The sequence below is a fragment of the Stegodyphus dumicola genome, chromosome 3 (genome assembly GCF_044657685.1).
Source record: "Stegodyphus dumicola isolate Sdum_Otavi_A_Nest chromosome 3, ASM4465768v1".
Lineage (NCBI taxonomy): Eukaryota > Metazoa > Arthropoda > Arachnida > Araneae > Eresidae > Stegodyphus > Stegodyphus dumicola.
Genome location: NC_140770.1, coordinates 233,975,691 through 234,002,887, shown reverse-complemented (window position 1 = coordinate 234,002,887; position 27,197 = coordinate 233,975,691). Strand labels below are relative to the sequence as shown.

Genomic DNA, 27,197 nt, shown 5'->3' with positions numbered 1-27,197 from the left:
TTAAGAATGTACTTTTCGCCCGGTGGAAATTGTCATCAAACTGTCCTGAACAGGCTTTTTGTTGATAATAACTTCCAGGCTTATCAGTACCTCCTTTTGAGTGGAGGGTATGCAAATATAGTACCCAATTTAAATTACATTGTGATTGTAATAATATTGTGGTATTAAATAAGTGATTATAATTACAATTTAGGTAATTGCATTGTAATTATATTACATTGTATCTGTGAACTCTTAATTTCATTACTTTATGCAATTATATTGTAAGTGCATAATCTAATTGCAATAATATAATCTATTCACAATTACAAAATAATTATAAATGCAGTTACATCTTAAATAGAGGCCATTTTAATACTTTTAAATTTTCGCAAGATAACTTCCCATTAAGGTTCATTTGGAGGAAACTATGCAAATACTAAAAAAGAAGTTATGCTAAATTTACATATTTTGTACAGTACTTTCTTGTTATAATGCTGTTCAATATATTTTCAATACTTTTGTAAATTTAACGACATTCTTTGCAATCACTGTGGTGCTTTAAAAAAAAGTTTCTTAGTTATGCTTTCTAATAAGAATGGGTTTAAAATTAAGTATTATGTATAATAACTAGCAGTTAAAAAAACTTGACTGCATGAAAATGCTGTTGCTGTGTAAAATAAAAAATAAGCTTTCTTTTATGCTTTGAAATGAATTACATGTGGTTAAGTCGTCCTTTTACAATTTAAGAATGTGATTAACACACATTCTTAAATTGGACAGGTTTTATCTAAATTATAAAATATATAAACTATGAATTATTTTGTAACATAACTCAAATTACAAAATTCATTCTATATACGTTCAAAGTTATTATCTTTTATGGAATAACTGTTTTTTAATTTAGGTAAAAATTGGATTTTTAGAAATATTACAAATACAATGCAACACAAAGGTGATCTGATTGAAGAGGAAGGACTTTTTATTACGGTTTCTAGTTCGTATTTATATTACATTTGATGAAAAGCATCCAAAACACAGAATGCTGTACTTTCTTCTTCCATATATGTTATGAAATATTTCACACATTTAAAAGAAAGTGTTTCTTCAGAATCTTGCACAATTATTTCCATATACCTCAGACTTAAATGACAACATATTCTTAAGTTATTTTTTTAGTATGAATTTACAGTGTTTTTATGGAAATTTTTGTTAAAATGTCATTAAGATAAAGTTATTTGCACACTCTACGCTTTAACTATTTCCCCATTTGACACTATTGAAAGTTTTTATTCATATCTTATTTATTATAGTCTGCTAACGAAACTGAAACATCTAAAGAATAAGTTATTTTGAATATGTTTACAAAATATACGCGAAATTTTAATTTAGGTGAAAACGTCTATATACTATTCGAGAATTAATAAATTATCCGAAAAGTTTATATGCGCTGAATGCCGCGCGTCTATAAAATAAATCTTTAAAAAAACAGCAGACATTCAGCCAGCGTGTGCGATAAACGCGCAAAAATTGGCAGCGCGTTCACTCCCTCGCCAAGAGAGAAAAGTTGGTGATTCAGCCTGGTTTAGAGGAGCCTTATCTCCTCTGAAATACGAAATTGCCCCCCTTTCTATATACCTTTCCTTCGCACCTATGCTTGATTTTTCGCCCATCGGTGCAGAAAGACTTAGCGGGTGCAACAAAAGACATCTGTCTACTTTGTTTGTCTGTCTGTCTGACTAAGATCTTCCTGCGAAGAGTTTCCGTATTTTTATCTTTTTTGGCGCGTATTCTTGGTAAGCCATATATTAATTTATATTATTCTCTGCTTATTGCGAATTTTGTTACTTACAGGTAGTTTAATTCAAGTGATAAGTTAAATTTTAAGTTTAGATTTAGAAATTTTAATTATATTTCTCTTTAATGCGTTAATTTTTGCTTGATGCGTAATTATGATGTTGGTACATTTTCGGCTTTCTGATTCTGTTTAATGTTATGCATTTTTAAAAATTTCCTTGGAAAGGCTTGGAACTGAATTTGCGCTTTTACCCTGAATTTTAATAGCTTTATTTCCTTCAAAAAGTATAAACCTTTATTTCTTTTAAGATTTTCCAGGATGTTTTCGTCAAGTGTTCATTCATTGGGTGAACAGTCTACTTGGGATTCTAATAATGTGCGTCAACTTTTGAAAATTCCTGATGATCAATTAAAAGTAATAAATAATTTACCAGGTAATTTATTGCTTCGTTCATTTATTAAATTTGATATACTGATTATAAATGTGCATAATCAAATTTGATTATTGATAGTTATTTAATAATTAGAACAGGTGTGTGTTACGAATGATTTTTAACATATATATTTATCATATTATACAACATGTAAACGACGTTTATACAATGCAAATTTTAAGGAATGGTTCTAAAGAAGTATTTACATCTACTACCACATACTTTAACCATTTTTGGTTGATCTTTGGATTATGGTAACTTGGCGATTTTTTGGCGAAAATTTGGCGACCAACTCTGCTATAGCAACCCTCTATTTTTTTTTCGCCGCCATTTTGTCTTCACGAAGTAAAGATGTTTATTTTCTTTTTATTTACTCAACACTTTTTACAACAATCTATTAGCCGAATTACACTTATGCTAGAAATTTTACATAACAAAACTGCTTAATCATGACAAATATTAACTGCAAAATTGGGAAAAAGTGCACAATTGCAAACTCCTTGCGCGTTTTTCAGAATAGCACATACACATAAACCATTTACACATCAACTTATTTTTACTTAAAAAAACATCCCAGAATTGCCCAAAATGGCATTACGCACACTCTTCACTATATCCATGTACACTGCTTTTTTCTCATAAATTAGAAAAATTTCACGAAAATGCATGAAACTACTCAACGTATACTACTCAAACATATTCCAAAATACTACAAACATATAACTCACAAAATCACGATCATTAAATTAAAATATAATTAAGTTAAAAAAACACTACTTTAAATAAGCACATACATTAAATTAATAAAAATTAGATTACAATCCTAATTACTTTAAACTAAATCATTGCTAATAACAATTTTCAAATAATACCATTTTAATTTATTTACTCCTTACGTTTAGAACAATGCATAAAAATAATATCCTCAAATGATTAAAAATACTAACTTACCTAATCTTCTTCAGAATCTTCATTATGTCGCTGCAGTACTACTGCTAATTTCTAAATCCTAAATCCAGTAGTCAACTGGAAGTCTATTCATCAAGTAAATAAGAAATTAATAAAATTTCACCTGTACCTCAAACTACTTTCAGCAAACCACGTACCCTTCCTTACACTCCTTTTCACAAAATGTTTATTTTCACCATATTTCTTGCACCACCATTTAAACTTGTAATATCCTTCCTTTCACACAATCTCAACTTATTATTATTATCAGATAAACGCATTAAACATTTAGAATTCTCTTTATATAGTGCCATGCAATCTGAAAATTAATCAACACTATTTCACACAACACACAATGAAGCTTTTCCAAATTAACCCCCTTTTCCGATTAAAGAACTATAATTCGTCCATTAATGTCACGTTTCACACAACACAGAATATAGCTAAATACGAAATTTCCAGATTTCCTCCCCCCCTTTGCTGATTAAACAACTGTAATTTGTCCATTAATGTCACATGACATATCTTATGATCTCTCATTTCCCTCACACAAAATAATGCGTAATCGGAACTGAGTGCTTCTCACGTTATTACCAAAGTCGTAGGTAGTATCCTTTATCGCCTCCAAAATGTCACCAAACTACCAGTTACCATATTCCAAAGATCAGCCTAGATAACTACTGACAGCATTAGATTTCTGTAGAGTAGTTTACGTGAGATGAGATTGCTTGGGGGTCTTTTTACAAATTTATTGGCTTTTTATAAAATTTTAAGCAATATTAAAATGTTTATGCCTTCAAAATAAAAAAATCTTAGAACTAACATTTTTTTAAATATTTTTTATGTGTATACTGTATGTTGTCGCCAATAAAGTCTGCTTGGCGAGATTTGCGCTGGCGAAACGGAAAAGTACCGAATTCACTTTAGATAGTGCCATGCAATCCGAAAATTAATCAACACTATTTCACACAATGAAGCTTAATACAAAATAATATAGTACTACAGTCAAAAGTCGTTAATTCGGACACCCATAATCCGGACCTCAAAGCTAAAACCTTTCTGCGCATGCGCCGCGTTGACACATGCATATAGGCCATTATGCGTGCGCATAAAGACCTCTTACGACTGCGCATTTGCGTGTGCGCAAGCGCAGAATACGTTTTCGCGTGCACGTTTTATGTATAATGGACGGTATAAGCTGAAATTATCTAATTATCTATTTCAGTTAATGTTGATGATTGTGTTGTTCCTAATTTTCGAATTGGATCTGGCTTATTATTTTTTGCAGACTGTAAGAGCAATACTATAAAAGTAAACTTGAACTTTCGATTATGTCAAACAGAATTTCCGATTGTGGAGCTCCCAAAGGATCGTACAAAACGAAAGTATGTTTAGATGTCTATCGAACAAAAAGTGGAATTGCTGCAAAAAGTGGATAAAGACATGAAGAATGTGACAGAGAGGTTATTGAAAACGAAAAAATTTCGATTGACAAGTTAGTCGGTATTCTCGGCACAGCAATTAACGGGACTTGAACAGCGAAACTTTGTAACTGAACAAGAAATTATGTCTGTTTGTAGAATTAAAGAGAAAGTATTATCACATAAAACGAAGCAACTTAAACAAATTACATTGAAAGAAATGTTTAATAAAGTAAACAAATAAATATTAAGCTTTTTTTTTTTGTAAATTTTGATACCCTTTAGATTATAATTGTTCTTTATTTCATAAATTACAGTTTCATATTTTTAATTTTAGAATTTCTGCATGCCATCTTACGAGATTTAAACTGATGATCTATAATCCGGAATCGCCTATACCTCAAACTACTAGTCCCGGATTAACGACTTTTGACTGTACAGATATTTTTCAAAATTTACCCCCTTTTTCGATTAAAGAACTGTAATTTGTTCATTAATGTCACATGACATATCTCATGATCTCTCATTTCCCTCACACAAAATAATGCGTAATCGGAACTGAGTACTTCTCACGTTATTACCAAAGTCCTAGGTAGTAACCTTTATCGCCTCCAAAATGTCGCCAAACTACCTGTTACCATATTCCAAAGATCAGCCTTTAATTTATACGAAATAGTAAAAATTTCAATGTAAAATAAATTCTTGCTAAAAAGAGAAAATTCCTCTTGATTTTTTGGTGAATCTTCCGATTACAGTAATTTGGCGACCAACCCTGCTACAGCATCCTGCTAGTTTTTTTTTTTTTTTTTTGGATGTCATTTTGTTTTCACAAAGTAAAGGCATTTTTTTTTTTTTTTTACTCCACATTTTTTCCAACAATCTGCTAGTCGAATTAGGCTTATGCTAGAACTTTTATGGAACAAAAGTGCTTAATCATGATGAAGATTAGGTATGAAATTGGGAGAAAGTGCAGAATCGCCCACAGCTTGCCGCGTTTTTAAGAATTGCACATGTACGGTATCCATGTACATGTCAACCTATTTTCACTTAAAAAAAACTCCCAGAATTGCACAAAAATGGCATTGCGCACACTCTTGACTTTATCCATGTACACAGACCTATTTTCACTTAAAAAGTCAAAGAAAATTGACAAAAATCCAATTCTTCTTACTCTTGTGAAAAGCGCCAAACAAATAAATTTGTGATTCTGCACTTTAGCAGCGGAATTGTTTCTAAGCGCTTATTAACTAAAATCATGATTGGAATTTTCCGGAAAATTTCACATTACATGTTTTATGATCTCTCATTTCTCTGTGACAAAATAATCTGCGATTCGAACTGTGTACTTCTCAGATTATTGCTAAAGTCCTAGCTAGTAACCTTTATCGCTTTACCAAAATGTCGCCAAACTACCCCTTACCATATTCCAAAGATTAGCTAATTTTTCTTTAATTTCAGAGTTTTTATTTAAATTGTATAACTTTAAATAATCGCAACAAAATATTTTGAAATTAAAAACAAAACAGTTTTTGGCCCTTCAAGCCAAATTTATCAATTTTACAGCTTAACAAAATGTTTCAAGTCTTTTACTAGGAACTGTTTTTTTTTTTTTTTTTTTTTCGCTTTCAGAATTAATAAAATTATGATGTAAAACTATTAATTATTCAGCATTTTTAAGAGAAATGCTATTGTACCCCATTTCATAAAGTCTCCATGTTTTTGAAATTCTTTAACTCTACAGGGTGAGGTAAGCATGTATAAAAATTTGGGAAGGGTAGGCTGCACGAAGACAAATCAGAATCATAATAATGCAGGATCCGAAATACTACCTTTATGTGTCAGTATGCAGAGAAGACAATAAATGAGAGAGAACAGAATGCTTTTTAATTACTGACTAGTTGTGTGAAATGAAGTAAGATTACAGATGGTGTTCAAAGCTGCAGCTATGCACTGTATTGCATGTCTGACAATAATGTCTTATAGAATCATATACAGTACAAAGTAAAAAATTCGGACTCGTTGGGACTTTGGTGATTCCGGATTTGTGATTTTTTCGGATATTATATCATCAATTTAATCTGGTAAGATGGCATGCAGAAATTATACAAGTAAAAATATGAAATCTTAATTTATGAAATATAAAGAACAATTATGATCTAAAGGGTATCAGAATTTACCAAAGAAACCTTAATATTTATTAGTTTACTTTATTAAACATTGCTTTCAATGTAAGCTGTCTAAGTTGATTCCACAAAAAATTCAAAAAGCTCCCTTTTCTTTTTTTTTTTTTATGTCATATACAGTTGACTTTCAAATGCCATACTCCTCACATAGTTTTGAAACAGATATGCCTTTATCCATTTTTTGCAGCAGTTTCACTTTTTGTTTAATGAATATCGAAACATGATTTCACTTTGTAGATCCTTTGGCAGCCTCAGAATTGTAAACTCTTTTTGACATAATCAAAAGTTCAAGCTTAGTTTTTATAAAATTGCCGTAATAATAGCAGTCTGCAAAAAATAATAAGCTGGATCAAACTTAAAAGATTAGGTAGCAGCGCAGTCCGCTACATTAACTGAAATGCCTTAACACATTGACTGCTTATCACGCGCGTGGCGTGGCGCTATTGCCGAAAAGCCAATCACGCGCCAGCGCGTGATGTCTCAGTAGCCAGTCACGCGCTGGCGCGGGAAAATCCACTTTTGATTATTCATTCTCTAGTTCATTTGGCATTGCTTTCAGGGTATTTCTGCTGGTATTGGCATGTAGTTATGATTAGAAACTATCTGTAAATAATCGTGGTTTCGAATTTAATATTTAATTTTTGATTGAAAAAATAATCTTGTGATATGAGTTATACAGATGATAAATGTGCAGGGCCTTCGCGCCTCAAAAAAAGAAAAGTTCAAAATAATAAGAATTTAACGGATGATGAAATTGCAAATTTGTTGGCTGAGCTATCGGACGAGTACCCGAGTGATTATAGTTACGACGGCTACGACAGTGACAGTGATGAAGAATTCATTCCTCCCAATGATGCGCATGATATTTCGGATTCTGAAGATGAAGATGATGAACAAATCGTTCAAGGTGCAACATGTCAGCGCGATAATTCCGCTATAATGGAAAATTTAACTTGGGAAAATGATTCAACATCCATGAAGCAGTTTTCTTTCATAAAATCCGAGTGTTTGCTCCAAACTGTTTCAGGTAACAATCCTACAGATTACTTTCGGCATTTTTTCACCGACGGTATCTTGGAGGAAGTAGTTGCTGAAACTAATGATTATGCTCATAAAGTACTTTTTCACCGTGAAAAAAAGAAACATTCACGAATCAATGCCTGGAAAGACACTACAAAAGAGGAACTTTTGACATTTGTGGGATTGATCTTACGTATGGGAACTATACGAATCAACCGCATACAAGATTATTGGAAAACCGATTCACTGTTTGGTTTACATGTTTTTTCTGAAAACATGAGCAGGAATCTGTTTTTATTATTACTGAGGGCATTGCACTTCGCAAAAATTCCAGAGCAGAATACAGAAATTCCAAAGGATCGATTATATAAAATAAGAAGTATGGTAAATTTGTTCAACGCACGAGTATCTGAAATATATTACCTAGGACGAGAGATTAGTTTAGATGAGTCGATGGTATTATGGCGTGGACGACTTATATTTAGACAGTATATACCAAATAAACGTCACAAATATCGTATCAAGCTGTACATGATCACAACCCCTGATGGTATGGTTCTCAAATTTATGGTATATACAGGTAGGTATGTTGGATAATTCTGGTGGAAAAGGACATGCACAGAAAGTCGTAATGAATTTACTTGAGGGAATGTTGGATTAGGGCATAGCGTATTTATGGACAATTATTATAACAGCTATGAACTGGCAAAATGTCTTTCTGATAGAAAAACTCATTGTACTGGGACAATTAGAAACAACAGGAAGACATTTCCAAAAGAGGTAAAAGAAAAAAAAACTGAAGAAAGGGCAAACTGTAGCAAAATATACTAATGGTGTGATGATTGCTAAGTGGAAGGATAAGAGAGACGTCACTAATATTTCCAATGAATATAAAAATGATATGGTGGAAAAAACAAACAAAAGAGGTGAAGTTAAAACAAAACCACTACCTATAATTCAGTATAATAAATTTATGGCAGGTATTGATAAGCAAGACCAGATACTTGCTTATTATCCTTGTGAAAGAAAAAGATTAGGTGGCCCACGAAAATTTTTGTGCATATTTTGCAAATAATGATGTCCAATTCCCACTTTATCTACAACAAGTATTCCAATAGAAATATGTCACTTTATGACTATCATCTATCCGTGATAAGATGCTTATTGAAACAGCCATCTGTTCATCGTGCTTCTGTGTGTCATCCATCTGAATCGGAGCATGTACTAAAAACGCGGGAAGAGAAAAAAGGTGGAAAAATACTGCGAAAGCAGTGTAAAAGCTGTTATTCGGAAGGAAAACGAAAAGATACCATATATGTGTGCAAAGTTTGCGAAGGATCTCCCGGATACTGCCTAGATTGTTCTAAGATTACACACAAATAACACTCTAAAATGCAAGTTTATTAATAATACCATTATAATTATCATGTAATAAATTCATTTGTAATATATATGTTTGTAATAGAGATTTATATAAAAATAATGCATACTGTCACTTATTTTACTTATTTTGATTCACTTTTTGCAAATCACGCGCCAGCGCGTAATGTGGCATTTGGGAAAAAAATTGTTGTGCAGTGCCAATCACGCGCTGGCGCGTAATTAAGAAATTCCATATGGAAATGCTTAAATAATACTTAGATATAAAATAATCATATTTCATTAATAATTTTAAATCATATTTCCAATAATTAGTATGTTGGCTTCTGGGTACAATCTACTTCGATGTCAAGGCAATAACTATCAACCCCATCTCTAGAGACTGGCAGTCAATGTGTTAAAATCAGTAAAAATAATTTTAGCCTAGCTTAATAGCGTCCGTGATACATTATTGGCTGTGTATCACAAGATTGGCGACGAAAGCGAAGTTGTTTCGCTAAATCTTGTGTTGCTCCTATTGCATAATGAATTAAGCCTGAATTATGTTAGTTTAGCTATTTACTATAACTACATTTATTTCTTTTGATACTTAAAACTAATCTGAGTCCCAAATAAATAAACTCCCACATATACCTAACGCTTTATCTAGGGCCAGCGCTAAATACCGCATGATGCAGTCTGTACGGGTCCTATATTCTGCTACAAAGTGCCTTCCTAAGTTCTGAATTTTCACCGCTCCTAAACTTTGCACCTCAGTGCTTTTCCTAAATCATAAAAAACTTCTCATTCCTTAATATTGCCGCTCGGTGCTTCTCCAAATTTCAAAAATTTCGTCTTCCCTAAATTCTGCCGCTGCTTCTGGGTTTATGGTGAATAACATATCAGTTATTCTTTATTAAAATAGCACTAAATGTAATCTTTTGGCCTATGAGTTTTCACTAATAAAATCTATTTTTAGCATATGAAAAGAAATTTTTGTTGAAGTTTTCCTTGTTAACATTTCTTAGAGCATTTAAAAATCCATAATCATCACCAAGTGTTATGTTAGCATAAAAGGTTGCCCTACTCTTGTTATTCAATTACTAATATAAAAAAAATTTAGACATCACTGCATGAGTTATTACTGAAGCTCTCATGTATTGATAAACATGTGGTGATGAAAGCAAAATCAGGCTGCCGTCAGGGATATTAAATAAGGGAATGTTTGGGTTTGAGATGTATGCCAAGCAGGTACTCAGCCACAGAGCCAAATTATTAATCTCGCAAATTTATGCTTACATGATTGTTTTTCCATAACGAGGTATTTTATTTAGTGCCTAAGTGAAATTAAGAATTGGAATTTTTAAGTGAAAAACTCTACATGTTTTATTATAGAAGGAAAAATCAAATGCGCATGTGTAAAGCATTAAAAAAAAAAAAAAAAGTTTGTGGCTTTGAGGTCCGGATTTTAGATCATTCCGGATAATGGACGTCCGGATTTCAGACTTTGTACTGTATAGTATTTTGAAAAAGTATTACTATGTCTCAAATTTCTAAAGTAGCTATAGAGATATGTGTGATAACATCCTCATCATTTTCAGAAGTTCTGTTTAGTACCAGTCCCTTGATTTAATTTCAGAGGAAGTAATCAAAGCATATTAAATCCAGGATGTTGCAGTCATATAAAGCAGTTAACAGTCTTGTACCAGTCCCTTGATTTAATTCCAGAGGAAGTAATCAAGGCATATTAAATCCAGGATGTTGCAGTCATATAAAGCAGTTAACAGACTGCTGCACCTGACTTAATGATGTCGAGATGTTCTGTGTAAGTGATGATGAATGCATGAAGAAAGCATTTCTTTGGGCTTTGACAATTGATCTTTGTTTCCTTAATAAAATGGCCACTGTACCTACTCACCCAAATTAGCAAATTTAATCACCTAGTGTGTAACAAGCAAATTTCTAATGATTTCAAGGATTTAATGTTGTAGCTACTTTACTAATGATTAATTAATTCTTAAGTATCCACCTTAGGTATATTTGAATAATTAGATGCATCCATTTTTCACCAGGTGAGTTGTTATGTTGTGCATTTTTCACCAGGTGAGTAGTGTTTCTTCTTCAGTAACTGATTCAGAATGTCATTTATTTAACGACTGAATAAAAAATAAGTTGTTGACTGTTAGACATCATGGGCACAGAAGGAATAGGAGACTCCTTCATTTTACCATGACTGAGGCAGTGCTGCTGAGCTTTGATAGCCTAAGGGGGTGTGTCATTTATCTACATCCTGAGTATATTATGTTGATAGTGGTTTAGTGGTAGAGTCTGTCTATCATAAGAAAAGCTCTCGCTAGTTTGTCTGCAGCTGTCTGTTGCTATAAAAACAAGCCTTGACCCATTTTCCGTTGGGGTGTCTTGAAAATTTACTTTTCAGTTTGTCATCTTGGTGCATTTAAAGATGAATTAGCAATGTTTGATTCGCCCGTATTTGAAATTTACTAGCCCTGTTGCTATAGTGACTGCCACCCGCCAGAAACCATTGTGGGAGTTGTTCTTCTCGTAGACAGACAATACTTCCACAGAAAGAAACATTTATTGCTGGATGGTTAATAGCAGTTTGTATTGTTTAAAGGCATTTCCGCTCAAATAACATCTTAGTTATCTTTGAATAACTTACAACAGGAACTTTGTTAATTAATTTGTGTTATAAGATTGGATCCTAGCAGAGCCCACACCCTTTCCCCGAATGATTTTGGTTGGCGATAATTATGTCAGTCTTGGTAACCCTACCAACCACATAAATCCTTGAACTAAGGGTAATGTGCAGAATCGTTCATTTATATGGCGGTGTATCAACGTGTGCATGGACAAAGTCAAGGGAGTGCGTAATGCCAAGTTTGTCAATTCTCTGATGTTTTTTTGAAGTGAAAATAGGTCGATGTGTACATGGATAATAAGTGTGTGCAATTCTTTGACTTGTTATTTTCCAAGTTGGCGATTTTGAGAAACAGGCGAAGCAGCGAGTGATTCTGCACTTTCCCAGTTTGTTGCCAAGGGTGTGGGCTCTCCTATGATTTTACTGTGTTATAGAATCAAAGCTACTAAACTACACGCATATAGATTTTTAACAAAATGTTTGTGTGTAAAGAATGAAATACATTAAAAAGTCAAGGTATCTTTTGTTAAACATTTAAAATGCCGTGGTTTGAAAAAGAAACATTTATTACAAAGCAATACGCAGAGATACACGCAGAGCGAGAAAAAGTTTACAGAGGTTATATATATAACTTTACAGCAAACCATGTTTTAACAAATCATAAACAAAAGATAATAAACAACCAATGAAAAATAAAGAATATATAAACAAATGAAGTATGATTTTGTTTCAGAATACATTGGATCTAATAAAAAGCTACAATTCCTTTTAACCCTTTGTTGCTCAGTGTTTCACTACAAGGAACACCCAACTTGAATCGCTTCTAAAACCATTAAATTCAACCATAAATGGATAAAAATGCCTTTAGAATATACTTCAAACTTCTCTTTTTAAATGGTAGATGGCAGCATATCACAAGGAGACCCAGAATTTTCATTTATGATGTTTTATTAAAATCCACTTTTTTCCTAGTAAATTTCTATTTTTTTGAAAAAAAATTTCTGTATAATTTTGATGGCTGTACTCTATATTATTTGTTATATATTTTTTTTACCTTTTTCATACAAAAAGCATGCACAGAATCATTGAATGAAACGGGGTGTTCCATTAGTGGGAACACTGCACCTTTAGCGATCTCATGCTGTTACGCATCAGAACATCTGTCTTAGGAGAAAACATCTGTTGATATGTTTTCTATTTCTGTTGTTTTAGAGGGGAATGAATTCAAACAAAGCAGTCTTGAGGGGTGAGGTGTGGTTTGTGCTATGAAAGCCCTAATATGGGTATCTTGAAATTTTGGTGAGTAGTTTTCAGGTGGGAATTTTATCAGTAGTTTGAGTCATACAAGTAGTTTGAGTTCATTCAGTAGAGCTGCGCGAATTTTTTTGCTGTCGCTTTTTGTCTCATTCCCGTTTATTTACAATTACAATAAATGTGTAGATATTTTTTATGTATGTATATCTTATAGCTTATTTTTCTTTATTGTTAATATTAATCACAGTTAATTTTTTATTATTAATTTTCCATAAATGGCACGGAGAGGTCTAACTCTTTCCGAAGCGCTAAAACTGCTTCATGAATTACCCTGATTCTGAATCGGAGCATGAAGATAGCAGCGATACTGAGATATACATTCCTGAACCACTTGTGTAATCCGATGATGATATGTCGGATGAAACTCATTTATTTGATGAGAAGGTTGACAATCCATCTCACCAAGAGCCTAAAGTTTTTCAAAACCTTTAGGCTCTACACAGCCTAAAGTTTTTACTTGGAATTCTAAACATATTGTTGCACGAAACAGAAGCCACACAAAACAAGTTTTGTGTTCAAAACCTGCACAGTTGGTTTGTGCTATCAAAAAGATGTGACATACTTTGAAAATTTCACTATGAAATCGAAAGATTTGTAAATATTTTTGTATATAGGACTTGTGTATATACATATATTTATCTCATTTATCCATATATATTCAAGAAAGTTGTGTATATGCAAAAAACCATATATACAGCTATAATACTGCATTTTTTCATTGCTATACATAAGCTTCTACTCATTTCCGTTCTTCACTGCAATGCTCGCTTAGTCACACTTTTAAGAGCTCTGGCGGCGCAGTGTTCCACATCATGGAACACCCACAGAATTGACACGGTGAATGCAATTTTTACAAAATTTTACCTGTATACTCCTTTAGGCATAGATAGACTGCATACAACTTTTCTTGTTGAAATACCGACTTTAAAGTATAGTGCACCACAAAGGGTTAAGCAATAAGAATGCGATTACAAATATCTCAACACCCCCTACCTTAATCACATATTATAGAAAAGATAGAAAAATTACACAGTTTTTAAACAGCTCTATGACAATAGTTCATAGAATTTTGTTTTGGACAGAGTTAACATATCTGCAATTTGTAAACTTGATTATACATATTCAATTTTAATATTATTTTTGTTAACAGTCTTGCGAGTGAACTTTAATTTTATATCTTTATGTTTCAACCTACCTGAAACGTTTTCATTAACAATACTTTTAATACATGACTGGTTATCTTAAAAAATATAAACATTTTTAACACTGGAAATTTCATTCACTACATTTTTTATCTATAAAACATCTTGAATACCTTTATTTCAGCTTCTGTTGATGAAAGTGCAAAACACTTTTGCTTGTTACAGCACTAATAGGACAGTTTGAAAACATTATAAAGTAACCAGTAATTGATTTCTTATCTTGAGTTTCTCCCCCCTCCAATCTGCACCTGCATACAAACATAAGTTTGCCCTTTCCAAATAATCCTTTTTGTATATTAATTTTAAATTTAAGGTGTTTTTCAAGTACCTAAGAATTCTCTTTAGAGTACACCAGGCAACATAAGTAGGATGCTCCTGCAGTTGGCTTAAGCAATTTGCTGCAAATAAAATATCTGGCCTTGTAATACAGTACAAAGTCTTTAATCCGGACTCGTCGAGACTTCAGCGATTCCGGATTGTTGATCATCAATTTAAATCTGGTAAGATGGCATGCAGAAATTATAAAATTAAAAATATGAAACTGTAATTTATGAAATAAAGAGCAATTATGATCTAAAGGGTATCAAAATTTACAAAAAAAAAAGCTTAATATTTATTTGTTTACTTTATTAAAAATTTCTTTCAATGTGCACATGCGTAAAGCATACATTACACATAGTCGAAATTAGAAAATTGCAACGAGAAAACTATTTGCTGTGTATTTGTGATATTTAGAATGATGAGGAATTTGATTTAAATCATGTTAAAGACGGAGTACATCGAGATGAAATACTACCTTTAGTAAGGAATTATAAGCCAAATCAAGTAAAAACATCTGCCCTGAAGATGAGGATAGTGCTGACATCAACTTCCAATTCATTGTGCACCACGACGTCCCCCCCCTCCTGCAGAGCAGCGTGAAATTGATAAACAGATTTCGGAATGGTTAGAGAAACAAAGGATATGTCTTTATCCATTTTTTGCTGCAATTCCACTTTTTGTTTAAGGGACATCGAAACATGCTTTCGCTTTGTAGATCCTTTAGCAGCTCCTGAATCGGAAATCGTTTTGACATAACCGAAAGTTCAAGCTTGCTTTTTATAAAATTGCTCTAACAGTCTGCAAAAAATAATATGCCAAATCCAATTAGAAGATTAAGGAATCTGCAATCTGCAACATTAACTGAAATAGATAATTCGATAATTTTAGCGTAGCGTATACCGTTCCTTATACGTTAAACGCGCATGCCTAAACGTATTATGCGCATGCCTAAATGCAAAGGTATTATGAGTGTGCATAAACTCAGTATGCATTTACGCATGCGCAGAAAGTTTGTAGCTTTGAGGTCCGGATTATAGATCATTCCGGATTAAAAACTTTGTACTGTATATGCTAAGTAAAGTAAAGATCCAATTAATTCTTTGTATGGGCCATGAAATGCATTTCCTTTCTGAAAATCAGCTGCTGTAGATTTTGGTTCAATGGGAGTTTGGGCAGTTTTACAATCAGCCATTTTAAATTTATCAAGTAATTTTTCAATATATAGTTTCTGATCTAAATGTAAACAACCGGACTCGAACTTCAGTCTAATGCCTAAAAATTTTGAGACACTTTCAGAGTTTGACATTTGAAATTCTTTAGATAACAATGATATTATAATACTTGTTTCTTTTACATCCAAACCTGCAATAAATGTCATCCACATAAAGAGCCATAATTACTTTCTTAGAATTTCGATTTCTGATGAAAATAAATGGTTCAGAGTCGAATTGCTTAAAATCTAGTTTAATAACAAAATTAAGAAATTTCTGATACCATTGTCGAGGAGACTGTTTAAGACCATATAAACTCTTTTTAAGTTTACATTTCTTACCATTCATATCATTATATCCTTTGGGCTGGTCTATGTAGATGGTTTCATCTAACCTACCGTTCAAGAAAGCTGTCTTGTCATCTAAAGTAAAAGTCTTTAAACCTTCATTATTGATGATTACCAGGATTAAACGTGAAGAGCACATACTAATTACTGGAGAAAACATGTCCATACAGTCTATGCCTTCTTTTTGCATGAAGCCACGAGCAACAAGCCTGGTTTTAAAAGTTCCATCTCGTTTTTTTACGTAGAAACCATTTGCAGGAAATGGCTTTTTTATCTAAAGGGTAAATTTTATAGATCCCTGACATCGTTATCTTCCATAGATTTCACATCCTCGTCCATAGCTCTTTTCCATAGTTCTTGTTCCCATTTTGGTAGATGTACAGCATCTTCAAATGTCAGAGTGTCTTGTTGTGCAAACATCACTTGGTAAGTCTCAGGATTAGGATACCTAACTGGTTGTGTCTTTTCTCTTGTAGATTTTCTTTATTTCTCCTTCTTATTTGCAGCATTTAATTCGCCATGTGTTTGAAATTGATTTGTTTTCAATTTTGATGTCATCATTATCATTTTCACTCAAATCAGAACTATCAGGAATGTATTTTTGATTTTCTACTTTCTTGTTTTCTTCATTAAATTTAACGTTTCTGGAAACAATGATGCATCTTGTTTCTAGAATCATTAAATGATATTCCATTGTGGAATAACCTACAAATATAATTCTGACAGATTTTTCATGTAGTTTCTTTCTTTGGGATGGTGGCACGAGAGTATAAGCATCACAGCCAAATAAATGAATGTTTTTCAAATCAGGATTTTCACTGTACTTCAGAAAATAAGGAACACAATTGTCAATTGAATTATTTGGGAGTCGATAATTTATATAAGCAGCTGTAAGTACTGCTTCACCCCACAGGAATTTTGGTAAATTTGCCTCAAGTATCATTGCTCTAGCTTTTTTTTAGTTCAGTTCTATTTGCTTTTTCAGCAACACCATTTAGAAAAGGTGTATAGGGAGGTGCAGGATCTATTTTTACACCTGCTCTTTTAGCAACTTCATAAAGTTCTCCACTGACATTATCAGGTTCAATGTTCCTTCTAACCTTCTTCGGGAACATACAAGGACCTGACTCGGAACAGAGAGCTTACTAAAGCTATGTTCACTAATTGTGGTAAGTAGACAGGATACAGACGAAGGGTATACAAAACCCTTTATTTTTCTCTATATACAATAACTTCCGTACTTTGGAATACACTGACCCTCCACTCGGGGTCTAACGTAAAAAAGTAAAAAAATAAAAGTAAACTCTAATTTAACTTTAGAATAATACACGTGGAAGATTGGCCTTATAATAACAGGAAGCGTATGTAGCACAGAGACTGTGAACACTACAATACGTTTAATTTATCAAGAGGATTAAAACCTCTGGCCTGGAAGGCGAACAGCAACTGCGTAACTTCTAAGGTAAGCGGCCTGCGTTGACTTACTGCTTCCTCTCTTTTGCTTGGCAAAAAGGCCACACTTAAATACTTGGCGTTCGCCAGACAAACTTTGCATAAAAACCTTCACGCTTATAATTCTGGCCGGAAGTAGAAAATAAGAAGTGATAGTAAAGATTTAAAATAAAATAAACGTTAGTAAAACTTAAGATCCTTACAACATATTGTTTGGCATTTTCACAGCGCAGTTTTGTGGCAGTTGGATTCAATTTAAAAAATAGTTTAAATTCATCAACAATGTCACTTTACTTTTGAGCAGTCTTATTTCCATAATTCATGAGTAGTCATCAATTATAATCATATAATACTTTTCCCTATGGAGTGTTTGAGGTTCTATTGGACTACATATATCAGTGTGTATAGTTATAAATGGTTTGGATTCTTTATGCGAGGATTTTTTCCTATAGGCAATACACTTTGTTTGGCATGAGCACATACTTCACAAAAAGTTTCTTTTGCAGGAAGATTCATTAGTTTTATTTTTTTATCACAACAGTGTCCTAGTCTTCCGTGCCATAAATCATCATTCTTCACTAATAAAGCTGTAAATAGATTTGGTGAAAAATCACTAAAATATTGTCCATATTTGTCCAAATATCCAAATCGAAAATGTTTGTTTTTGTTTTCAATGCAAACTATTTCATTTTTAAAAATTACGCTCAAACCTGCTGCTTCAATAATTTTGACAGAAATTAATTGCCTGTTTAATTTCGGAACGTAAAGAACATCTTTTAACATTATTTCAACACCATTCTTAGTTTTGCCTTAAATGTCACCAATGCCTTCCACTTCTAAAACTGCTGATCCAGTCTTAGGCTTAATTGAGGTAGACCATTCCTTGTGAGAAGTTGTGCCAGAATCAATAGAAAATTGATCATGCACAAAATTTCCAGCCATAAAAGATATTGCAGATGATGCATAATTATAACTATTTGAATTTGTTAGAATTATCTAAACATTCACTTTTGAAATGACCAGTTTTCCCACAGCTATGACAGACACAGTTCTTTTTTCTACAGAATTCATCAGAATGTCCTTTTCTTTTACAATAAGTACAAAACAGTTCTTTACGAGCACTAATAAAAACAGAGTTGTCCAAATTTGTTTAGAATAGTTATTTTCACTTTTCTAATCGACTATAAGGGATTCAGAATCAATAAGTCTGTTTGTAACAAAATCCAAACTCAAATTATCACTTAGTTGATTTTGTAATGATGCTTTAACATTTTCATATTCCTTTGGCAATGACATTAAAATGTAAATAATAACATCAAAGTCACTTACTTCAGATCCAGAAACGCGAAGATTATAAATCAAGTTCATTATGTTGTCGATATATTGTCTCATTGACACATCTTTAAGATTTTCTTATGGTAGCTAAACGTTTACGCGTTAAAATTTGACTCACTCCTCCTTTAGCAGTATATGTAGATTGCAGTTTCCTCCATATTTTACATGCCGTGTCTTCACTTTGAAGAGAAGCAAGAATATTATCACTTAAAAGCACAAGAATTAAGGGGTAAACCTTTTTTGATTTCAAAACATCTGAAGTTCTATGCACACTTGCTTCTGTTCCTAAAAATGTATCCAATTCCTTTGCAGTAAATTTCGCTTGAACCCTTCAACACCAAACGATAAAGGTATTAACGCCATCAAAATTTAACAAAAATTTCTTTCCATATGCTAAAAACAGATTTTTTTTTAATGATATTCATAGACTAAAAGATCAAATTTAGTGCTATTTGAATTAAGAATTACTGATTTATTATTCACATTAACACAGAACCCGCACCGAAGCTCATATGGCCGCACAATTAACGGATGGCTGAATCTGTAGTATGGTTCTAGATCCAGAAAATATCGCTACCAATAGTGAAGAAAGAGACAGAGAAGTTATTGAAAACAAAAAAATTTCGACCAATAAGTTAGTTAAAATTCTCGACACAGCAATTACAGTACTTGAACAAAGTGAAACTTTGTAACTAAAAAAAAAAATAATAATAATAATGTCTGTTTATAGAATTATTTGTAACTGAAAAAAAAAATAATGTCTGTTTATAGAATTATTTGTAACTGAAAAAAAAAATAATGTCTGTTTATAGAATTATTTGTAACTGAAAAAAAAAAAAAATAATGTCTGTCAATAGAATTAAAGAAAAAGTATTAGCACAAAAATCGGAGCAGCTTAAACAACTTAAAAAGCAGTGGCTACTGCATAATATAATTCAATGCACATTTGCTGGGAGTGGTGGCACAAATATAATAAATATCATTATGAAATAAAAGTCACATAATTAAATTCAAAGGTTAGATTGGCTACTATACTGATATGCCATCTTCTCAATCTGTATATCTTCTTCAGTAAGAAATTTTGATTTAGAAAATTTGGTATAGTTGCATAGTTATTTGTCATTAATTTAAAAATGTTTTACATAATTATGAATAGCTTTATACAGTCAAAAGTCTTTAATCCGGGCTCGTCGGGACTTCGGCGATTCCGGATTATCGATTTTTCCGGATTATAGATCATCAGTTTAAATCTGGTAAGATGGCATGTAGAAATTATAAAATTAAAAATATGAAACCGTAATTTATAAAATAATGAGCAATTATGATCTAAAGGGTATCAAAATTTACCAAAAAAGAAGCCTAATATTTATTTGTTTACTTTATTAAACATTTCTTTCAACGCGCGGATGCGTAAAGCATACCTTACGCACAGCCGAAATTAGAAAATTGCAACCAGAAAACTATTTGATTTGTATTCGTGATATTTATAATGACGAGGAATTTGATTTAAATCATATCAAAGACGGAGTACACCGAAATTAAATACTACATTTAGTAAGGAATTATAAGCCGAATAAAATAAAAACATCTGCCCTGAAGGTCACGATAGTGTTGACAAATCAACTTCCAGTTCATTGCGCGCCGCGACGTCCCCCTCCCCCGCGCAGAGCAGCGTGAAATTGATAAACAGATTTCGGAACGGTTAGATAAACAAAGAATATGCCTTTATCCATTTTTTGTAGCAATTCGTTTTTTGTTTGATGGACATCGAAACATACTTTCGTTTTCTAGATCCTTTGGGAGCTCCAGCATCGGAAATTCTATTTGACATAATCGAAAGTTCAAGCTTACTTTTAGAAAATTGCTCTTACAGTCTGCAAAAAATAATAAGCCGGATCCAATTCGAAGATTAAAGAACAACGCAATCATCAACATTAACTGAAATAGATAATTAGATAATTTTAGCTTATACCGTCCGTTATATATTAAACGCGCACGCGAAAACGTATTCTGCACTTGCGCAGACGCATATGCGCAGTGGTAAATGTCTTGCGCGCACGAGTAAAACGCCTATGCGCATGCTTCAATGCGGCGCATGCGCAGAAAGATTTTAGCTTTGAGGTCCGGATTATAGATCATTCCGGATTATGGGTGTCCGAATTAACGACTTTTGACTGTATAATGAAGTGGGTTATTTTATTTATGAAATTTGAGTTTGTTTATAAAGGTAAATTGTTTGAGAAGAAAATTCAGATTTTTATTTAAAATTAGGGTATTATACAGGGTTCGTACGGTCCGTCCTTAATTTTGGCCAAAATCAGCAGAAGGTCCTTAATTTTAATCATCTGAAATTTCTGTCTGTTATTACGACTACCATTTTGAGTGTGAATTAGCATTTTGGAGGAATATTTTTTGGCGATTCACGACATATATGGTTATCTTTTGAATGTGTTGTTCATGGGTTTTAATTTGTTTCTAATATAAATGATGGGATACTCGAGTTTCTAAGCAAGAAGTGAAACATAAACATTTTGAAATTCATTTTTTCTAATAAAGAGCTCTTAAACAACTTTTCGCTTTTGAGGATGTGAATTCTTTTATTAAACGGTTCTAAATTTGGCGACTTATCAACATTTTGGCAATTTTAAGATCAGTTTCTAAAGAAAATTTTTAATTTCGAGATCTGGGAATTTTTCGACGATTTTTTTAAAAACATCGTAACGTTGATAAATTTCATTAAAATAATGGTAATATATTGAAATTAAATTTAAAAAATAACATTAAAATAAAACATTTTTATTTTTCGCTATCATATTAAAAAGTTTCATTTTGGCAACTTATTATAAAATATTTTGAACCTGAAAAATAAACAAGGTATAATGCTATAAAGCACAATTTGTGAAACAGCTCTTAACAAAAGCAAAAATAGCTATTTAATTAATTAAAAATGTCTTCTTTTTAAATTTTTCATAGTAATAGTTTTTCCCATGTAATTGTTTCAGAATAATCAAACTTCTCAGAATATGCATCAGTTTTCTCTATAAAATTAATTTTACACTTTTTCCCTCCTTTTTTTTTTTTCCAAAATATTTCCGGCTTTTTGCTGTTACAAATTGGTAGGGATAATTTTTCTTTAGGATTTTAGACATTGCAGCTTGGAAAGTTTAGAAGGATTTGAAGGCAAGATTTACAGACCCACGATTATAGAAGATTCGAAAAATATGTCACAGAATGAAAAATATCTTTGTGGTATCAACACGGATGTATTTTACAGAAAGTTTGTGATCAATTTCTTACTTTTTGGAGAATGTCTGGAAGAACAATGAAAGCATAATTATTTGAATGTTTTACTCCTGATACTAGTATCTTTTTCTTAACATGTTTATCTTTCCTTTATTTTCTTTACTTTTCACTAGACACAAGCATGGAAAATATCAAAAATGCTTTGAATCTTATCACTTGGGCAGGCATTATAGAAAGGAACTTTTTTATTAATAAAGAAATTGAAAACATACAATTTACAAGATTCATCTAATATGTATTAATGCATCATACACAGAGCGGGCACTAGGGATTTTCCCACCTGATGCAATCTCTGTAGATCCTAAATTCTGCTGCCTAGTGCCTTTTTAAATTCTGCTTTCAATGCCTGTTCTAAATTCTAAAAGTTTTGCCATTTGTAGATTTTGTTCCGTGTGTCACTAAATTTTAAAAATTCTGTCACACCAGCTCTGTACGCGGCCTTTACCATCTATATTTCGTATTTCTTTTGAATATTCATATTACTAAAGAAATAAAATTAGCCACTTTTTCTATATATTTTAAATGCATTTAGTGTTTTTTAGAATAGCAGAAATCCTTAATTAAATCCCAAAATTCTAAAATGAAAAGGAAACGTGTTGTAGAAAGAAACTGAATACATAAAGAAATTATTCTTCAAAGGTATGTGCAGTTATTATTATGTAAATTACCCAATTGTTTATGATTTCAGCCTTTACTATAATTTCTATTTCCTCATATGATAGAGTTACTGGGCCAGATCAAATTAAAATTAAATAGTATAATCTTCGACCACTAGTCCACATTTTAAAATTTGAATTTGACTGTTCGTGTTCAATTATGTCACCGTGAGCTGTAATTGATTTTGCTAGCATCAGAACATGCCTTCATGTCCTAAGTTCTTTTTAAATAAGAGGCTTATTAAACTTTCATCTGATATTGTAGTTATTTTCAGACCTAGCAATAATTTGCTTCATATATGTCTGGCGTTTTGGACTATTTAACTTTTAACAGATCAAGTACACCCTCATAGGTACATTGTGGAGAGGTTGATAGGTTAGAAGATAAATCACGCAGAAATTAGCGAGAGCATTGGTTTTCATATTGAAACAAATCTCTAATTCTTACGAAAGATGCTTAAAGAGAAGGAAATCGATATAAACTAGCCAAATTCTAACCAAACATTTGGCTTTTGTTGTTCTAAAGTCAAACAACAAAAGCCAAATGTTTGGGAAGGCTTCAAATTAAAATGAAGGATAAATATTTGGAGTGTTGTTGTTACAAAACATAAATGTTTTGTAGCTTTTAATGTGTAATTATCCTAATATCATTTAAAAATCATTGTCATAAATTACATGTATTTTAAACTGTGAAATTTTATTTTATTTTGATTTTAATAGGTCTTTTTAACAAATATTGTTAAAAATTAAAATTTAATAGTGGCCATGTAAATCCATAATAACTAAGGTTATTTAACTACATAATTTAATTATTTATAACTAACTGCTTACCCTTAAAATTATCTCTACATATTATTGTACGAGTTGTAAACTTATAAGAAGTTTCAATATTATAAAGAATAAGATACAAAGAGCATCTGGTGCAACTTAAAGGTCTCTCTAGACAAGTAGTAGCAGTGAAAACATTCCGTCTTTTGATATGAATCATGCTGATTATGTATGATCTTACTTCTCATTTTAACCTATGCCGTTTGACATAACATCTACCTGCTATTTACTAAACCTCTAGACTGACCAAGTATGTGACAAAATGAGATATTAAAAAAAATCAACATAAAGCTAACTGTTAGTGAAACGTAGATGTCACTTATCTTCTTTCAAATATTTCCAGTTGTTATAAGTGTAAAATGTTTAATGATACTTGATAAATAGCATAAAGTTTATTTTATTCTCAAACTTATAATTATGTTAACTAATTCATGTTTAGTAATGCTACTTAGGGATCTATTTTATTTTAAGGATGGTATTACAAAAGTGAAAATTCAGGCATAGATAATATTTTTAATTGAATTTATCATTTCCCAATTGCTCATAGGTCCTTAAAATTTTCATTAATGGTCCTTAAAAGTCCTTAATTTTCGTGTGCAGAAATGTGTACGAACCCTGTTATAGTAACATGCATATATTTATTATAATTATAGGCATTTCTTTGTACTTGAGAACTTTGTTTTCACTGTATATTTGTACCTAAATTTACAAAATAAGTGTTATATTATTATTAATTAAGTGCTAATAATAATAGTTTACAGCTCTTTCTTTTCTTTTTGGTGTAGAGTTTATCAGAAATTAGGAATGAAAGCTATGTTAAATCAATATTTTTTAATTATGTGAAATAAAAAAAAGTGTCTATCATGTTATTTTTACAGAATGGTCTACAAACGAGACACAAAGTAATCCTACAGATAATGCTGAGCAAAGACTTGAATCAAATAAATGTCAATCATGCCCATTAATATTACAAGAGGAAAGTTCCAGTGCATTAGATAAACCACAGGACAAGGCAGCAAATTATGAAAAGCCAAACATTCAAAATTCTAATAGTCGGATAGCTCCTGAGCTAAGTATGATATTGCAAAGCAATTTTTCTGCATTTAAATTTAATTTCCAAGAAAATAAAATATTATTATTAATAATAATACTTAATAATAATAGTTTGTGTTCTTTAACTGATCTACAAAAAAGAGCTTTATGCTTTAACTGGTTTAAGCATTTTTCATCTGTACCAACCATTAATGGTATGCACATATATGATAATATTTTGTTTCCAGGTTTGGACAACAAATGTTGCACAATTAAGCAGAGTTTATGTGAAGAATATTCTAAATTTAAATTTCTGTCTTACGAAATAAATGTGGAATTTTTAAAAGAGGTTTGTTCTGTGACTAATACAATTCTAAGTACATCCTGTCAGTATAAAAATACTGGCTACACATTATGTAAAAATGGTTCCTCACAAAATCATTCAAATACATCATATGGACAGAAAATTTCAAGTACAAATAATGAAAATATTTTAATGAACAATCAGATATTTATATAAATAATATAATTTATATATTATATATTTACATAAGTTTGTATGATATAAAAATGTAAAAAAAATTTTATGTAATTCTCATTTTCTAGGGCAACTGCCAGATTCAGATCCAAGCTTAGGAACTTCGTCAGTTTCCAGTCCTACCTGTACTGCAACTCAAGTGATATCAAATGGTCTGCCATGTAAACAAAAAGTGGCTGAAAAGGATAGCAATGCATGTGAACATAATTCAAATAATTTTGAAAATACTAAGCATTTAAAAAGTGTTGAAGAAGATGAAATACACAGTACAGAGAAAAATGTAAGCTTAGAAGATCAGACAGCAGCATCTGTTAATATTATGAAAGATCACATTGTTAATTCTCAAGACAATACAAATGTGATGATTATATCAGAAAATAATATCAATTCATCAAACGATGAACAAGGTTCTGAAGCTTATTTAAAATTAAATGATAAATGTGGAGCACTTATAGATGCAGAAGTTATTAGTCTAAGTGATAACTTAAATGAAAGTAGTAACTCTCAGCCTATTCCATGTGGTCAACCTGTTAAGAGTTCTAACCAGTCTCAATTAGAAAATAAACCTACTGCTGAAAAAAATGCAAGTTCTCAAAATATTTCAAATTTGGAGATGCAAATTAAAGTTTGTACTGAACCATCACAGGATTACGTTTCACATTCTCATAAAATTACTAGTCCTCGTTCATTATCAGAATGTTCTGTGAAAAAGAAAGACCAATATTTGCCAGTTGAACGAGGTATAAGTCTGAACAAAAATTTAGATGAAAGTAGTAATACTCAGCCCATTCCATGTGGACAACCTATTATCATTTCTAACCAGCCTCAGTTAAAAAATGAACTAACCACTATAAAAAATGCAAGTTCTGAAAATGTTTCAATTTCAGACACACAAATTAAAGCTAATGTAGGAGTGTCACAAAACTGTATTTTGCATTCTGATAAAATTAATAATTCTTTCATGTTATCTGAATGTTCTGATAAAAGTGGAGATCAAAATTTGGAAGCCAAACAGAAGAGATTGGGAAGAAAACGTAAAATGCCTCATGATAAGGAAAGTAAAGATCCTCAATCTAAAATTGCTAAAAAGCTTGATATTCATTTTACACCTGATCAAGTTAGGAATATAATTGATGTAATGAAGTTGTTTTTTTCTCAGTGAATTGTGGACATTAATATGAGTATCATTATACATTGTGAAATATAAATGCTTTGCTTTAAACTCAAATTTTGAATTTTTGTTTTGATCAAAATAGAAATAGTTTGGTTTAAAATGTTAGTTATTATGTATGAAAATACCATTGTTCTGTAATATTGTAAATGTTCTAAAATAAGGACCACTTGATTGTGAATATTTTGTAATCTAAATTAAAGTCAGTTTGCTCTTGTAACTGATTTATCCAATTATTGGTTTGCTGAATAGAACAAATTTTGATAAATGCATTATTCAGAAAAATTTACTCAATTATTTAATTTTATTTGTTTTACATAAAACAATTTCTAATTTCACATTGAAAATTGGATGATTTAATTTAAGATAACACAGGGAAAAAAATCCCCCCCCCCCCAAAAAAAACAGCATTAGGTGATAAAGCAAAATTATAATTTTTTCTAGAGAAAATGCAGTTCTTTTCTTTATAGCCATGGAAAGAAGGAAAAATAATTTATTTTATATTTTACAAATATGACTATTTAACAACCACTTAACTACTATTATTTTAAACAAATCACAGTTGTACACAAGGAAAATATTTTGAATTTATGATAAGTTTGAAAAATCAGTAAATGGAAAGGCTTCAGATTAAAGCAAATATAATTAAGTAGAGCAGTGGTTCTCAACCTTTTGATTATTTTGTTT

General features: G+C 31.5%; 1 protein-coding gene across 2 annotated transcripts; it reads left to right on the top strand.

Moving 5' to 3' along the window:
* Window positions 1–1,631: 1,631 nt before the first annotated feature.
* Window positions 1,632–26,730, top strand: LOC118205522 (uncharacterized). Of its 2 annotated transcripts, XM_035377809.2 has the most exons (4): window positions 1,637–1,775; window positions 2,086–2,210; window positions 24,648–24,842; window positions 25,408–26,730. In XM_035377809.2, the coding sequence occupies exons 2-4, from the start codon at window positions 2,096–2,098 to the stop codon at window positions 26,499–26,501; spliced, it is 1,404 nt and encodes a 467-aa protein (XP_035233700.1). In that variant the 5' UTR covers window positions 1,637–1,775; window positions 2,086–2,095; the 3' UTR covers window positions 26,502–26,730. The 2 variants fall into 2 exon arrangements, with proteins under 2 accessions (XP_035233701.1, XP_035233700.1); XM_035377810.2 differs by lacking the exon at window positions 24,648–24,842 and having other exon boundaries at window positions 1,632–1,775.
* The last annotated feature ends 467 nt before the right edge of the window (window positions 26,731–27,197 follow it).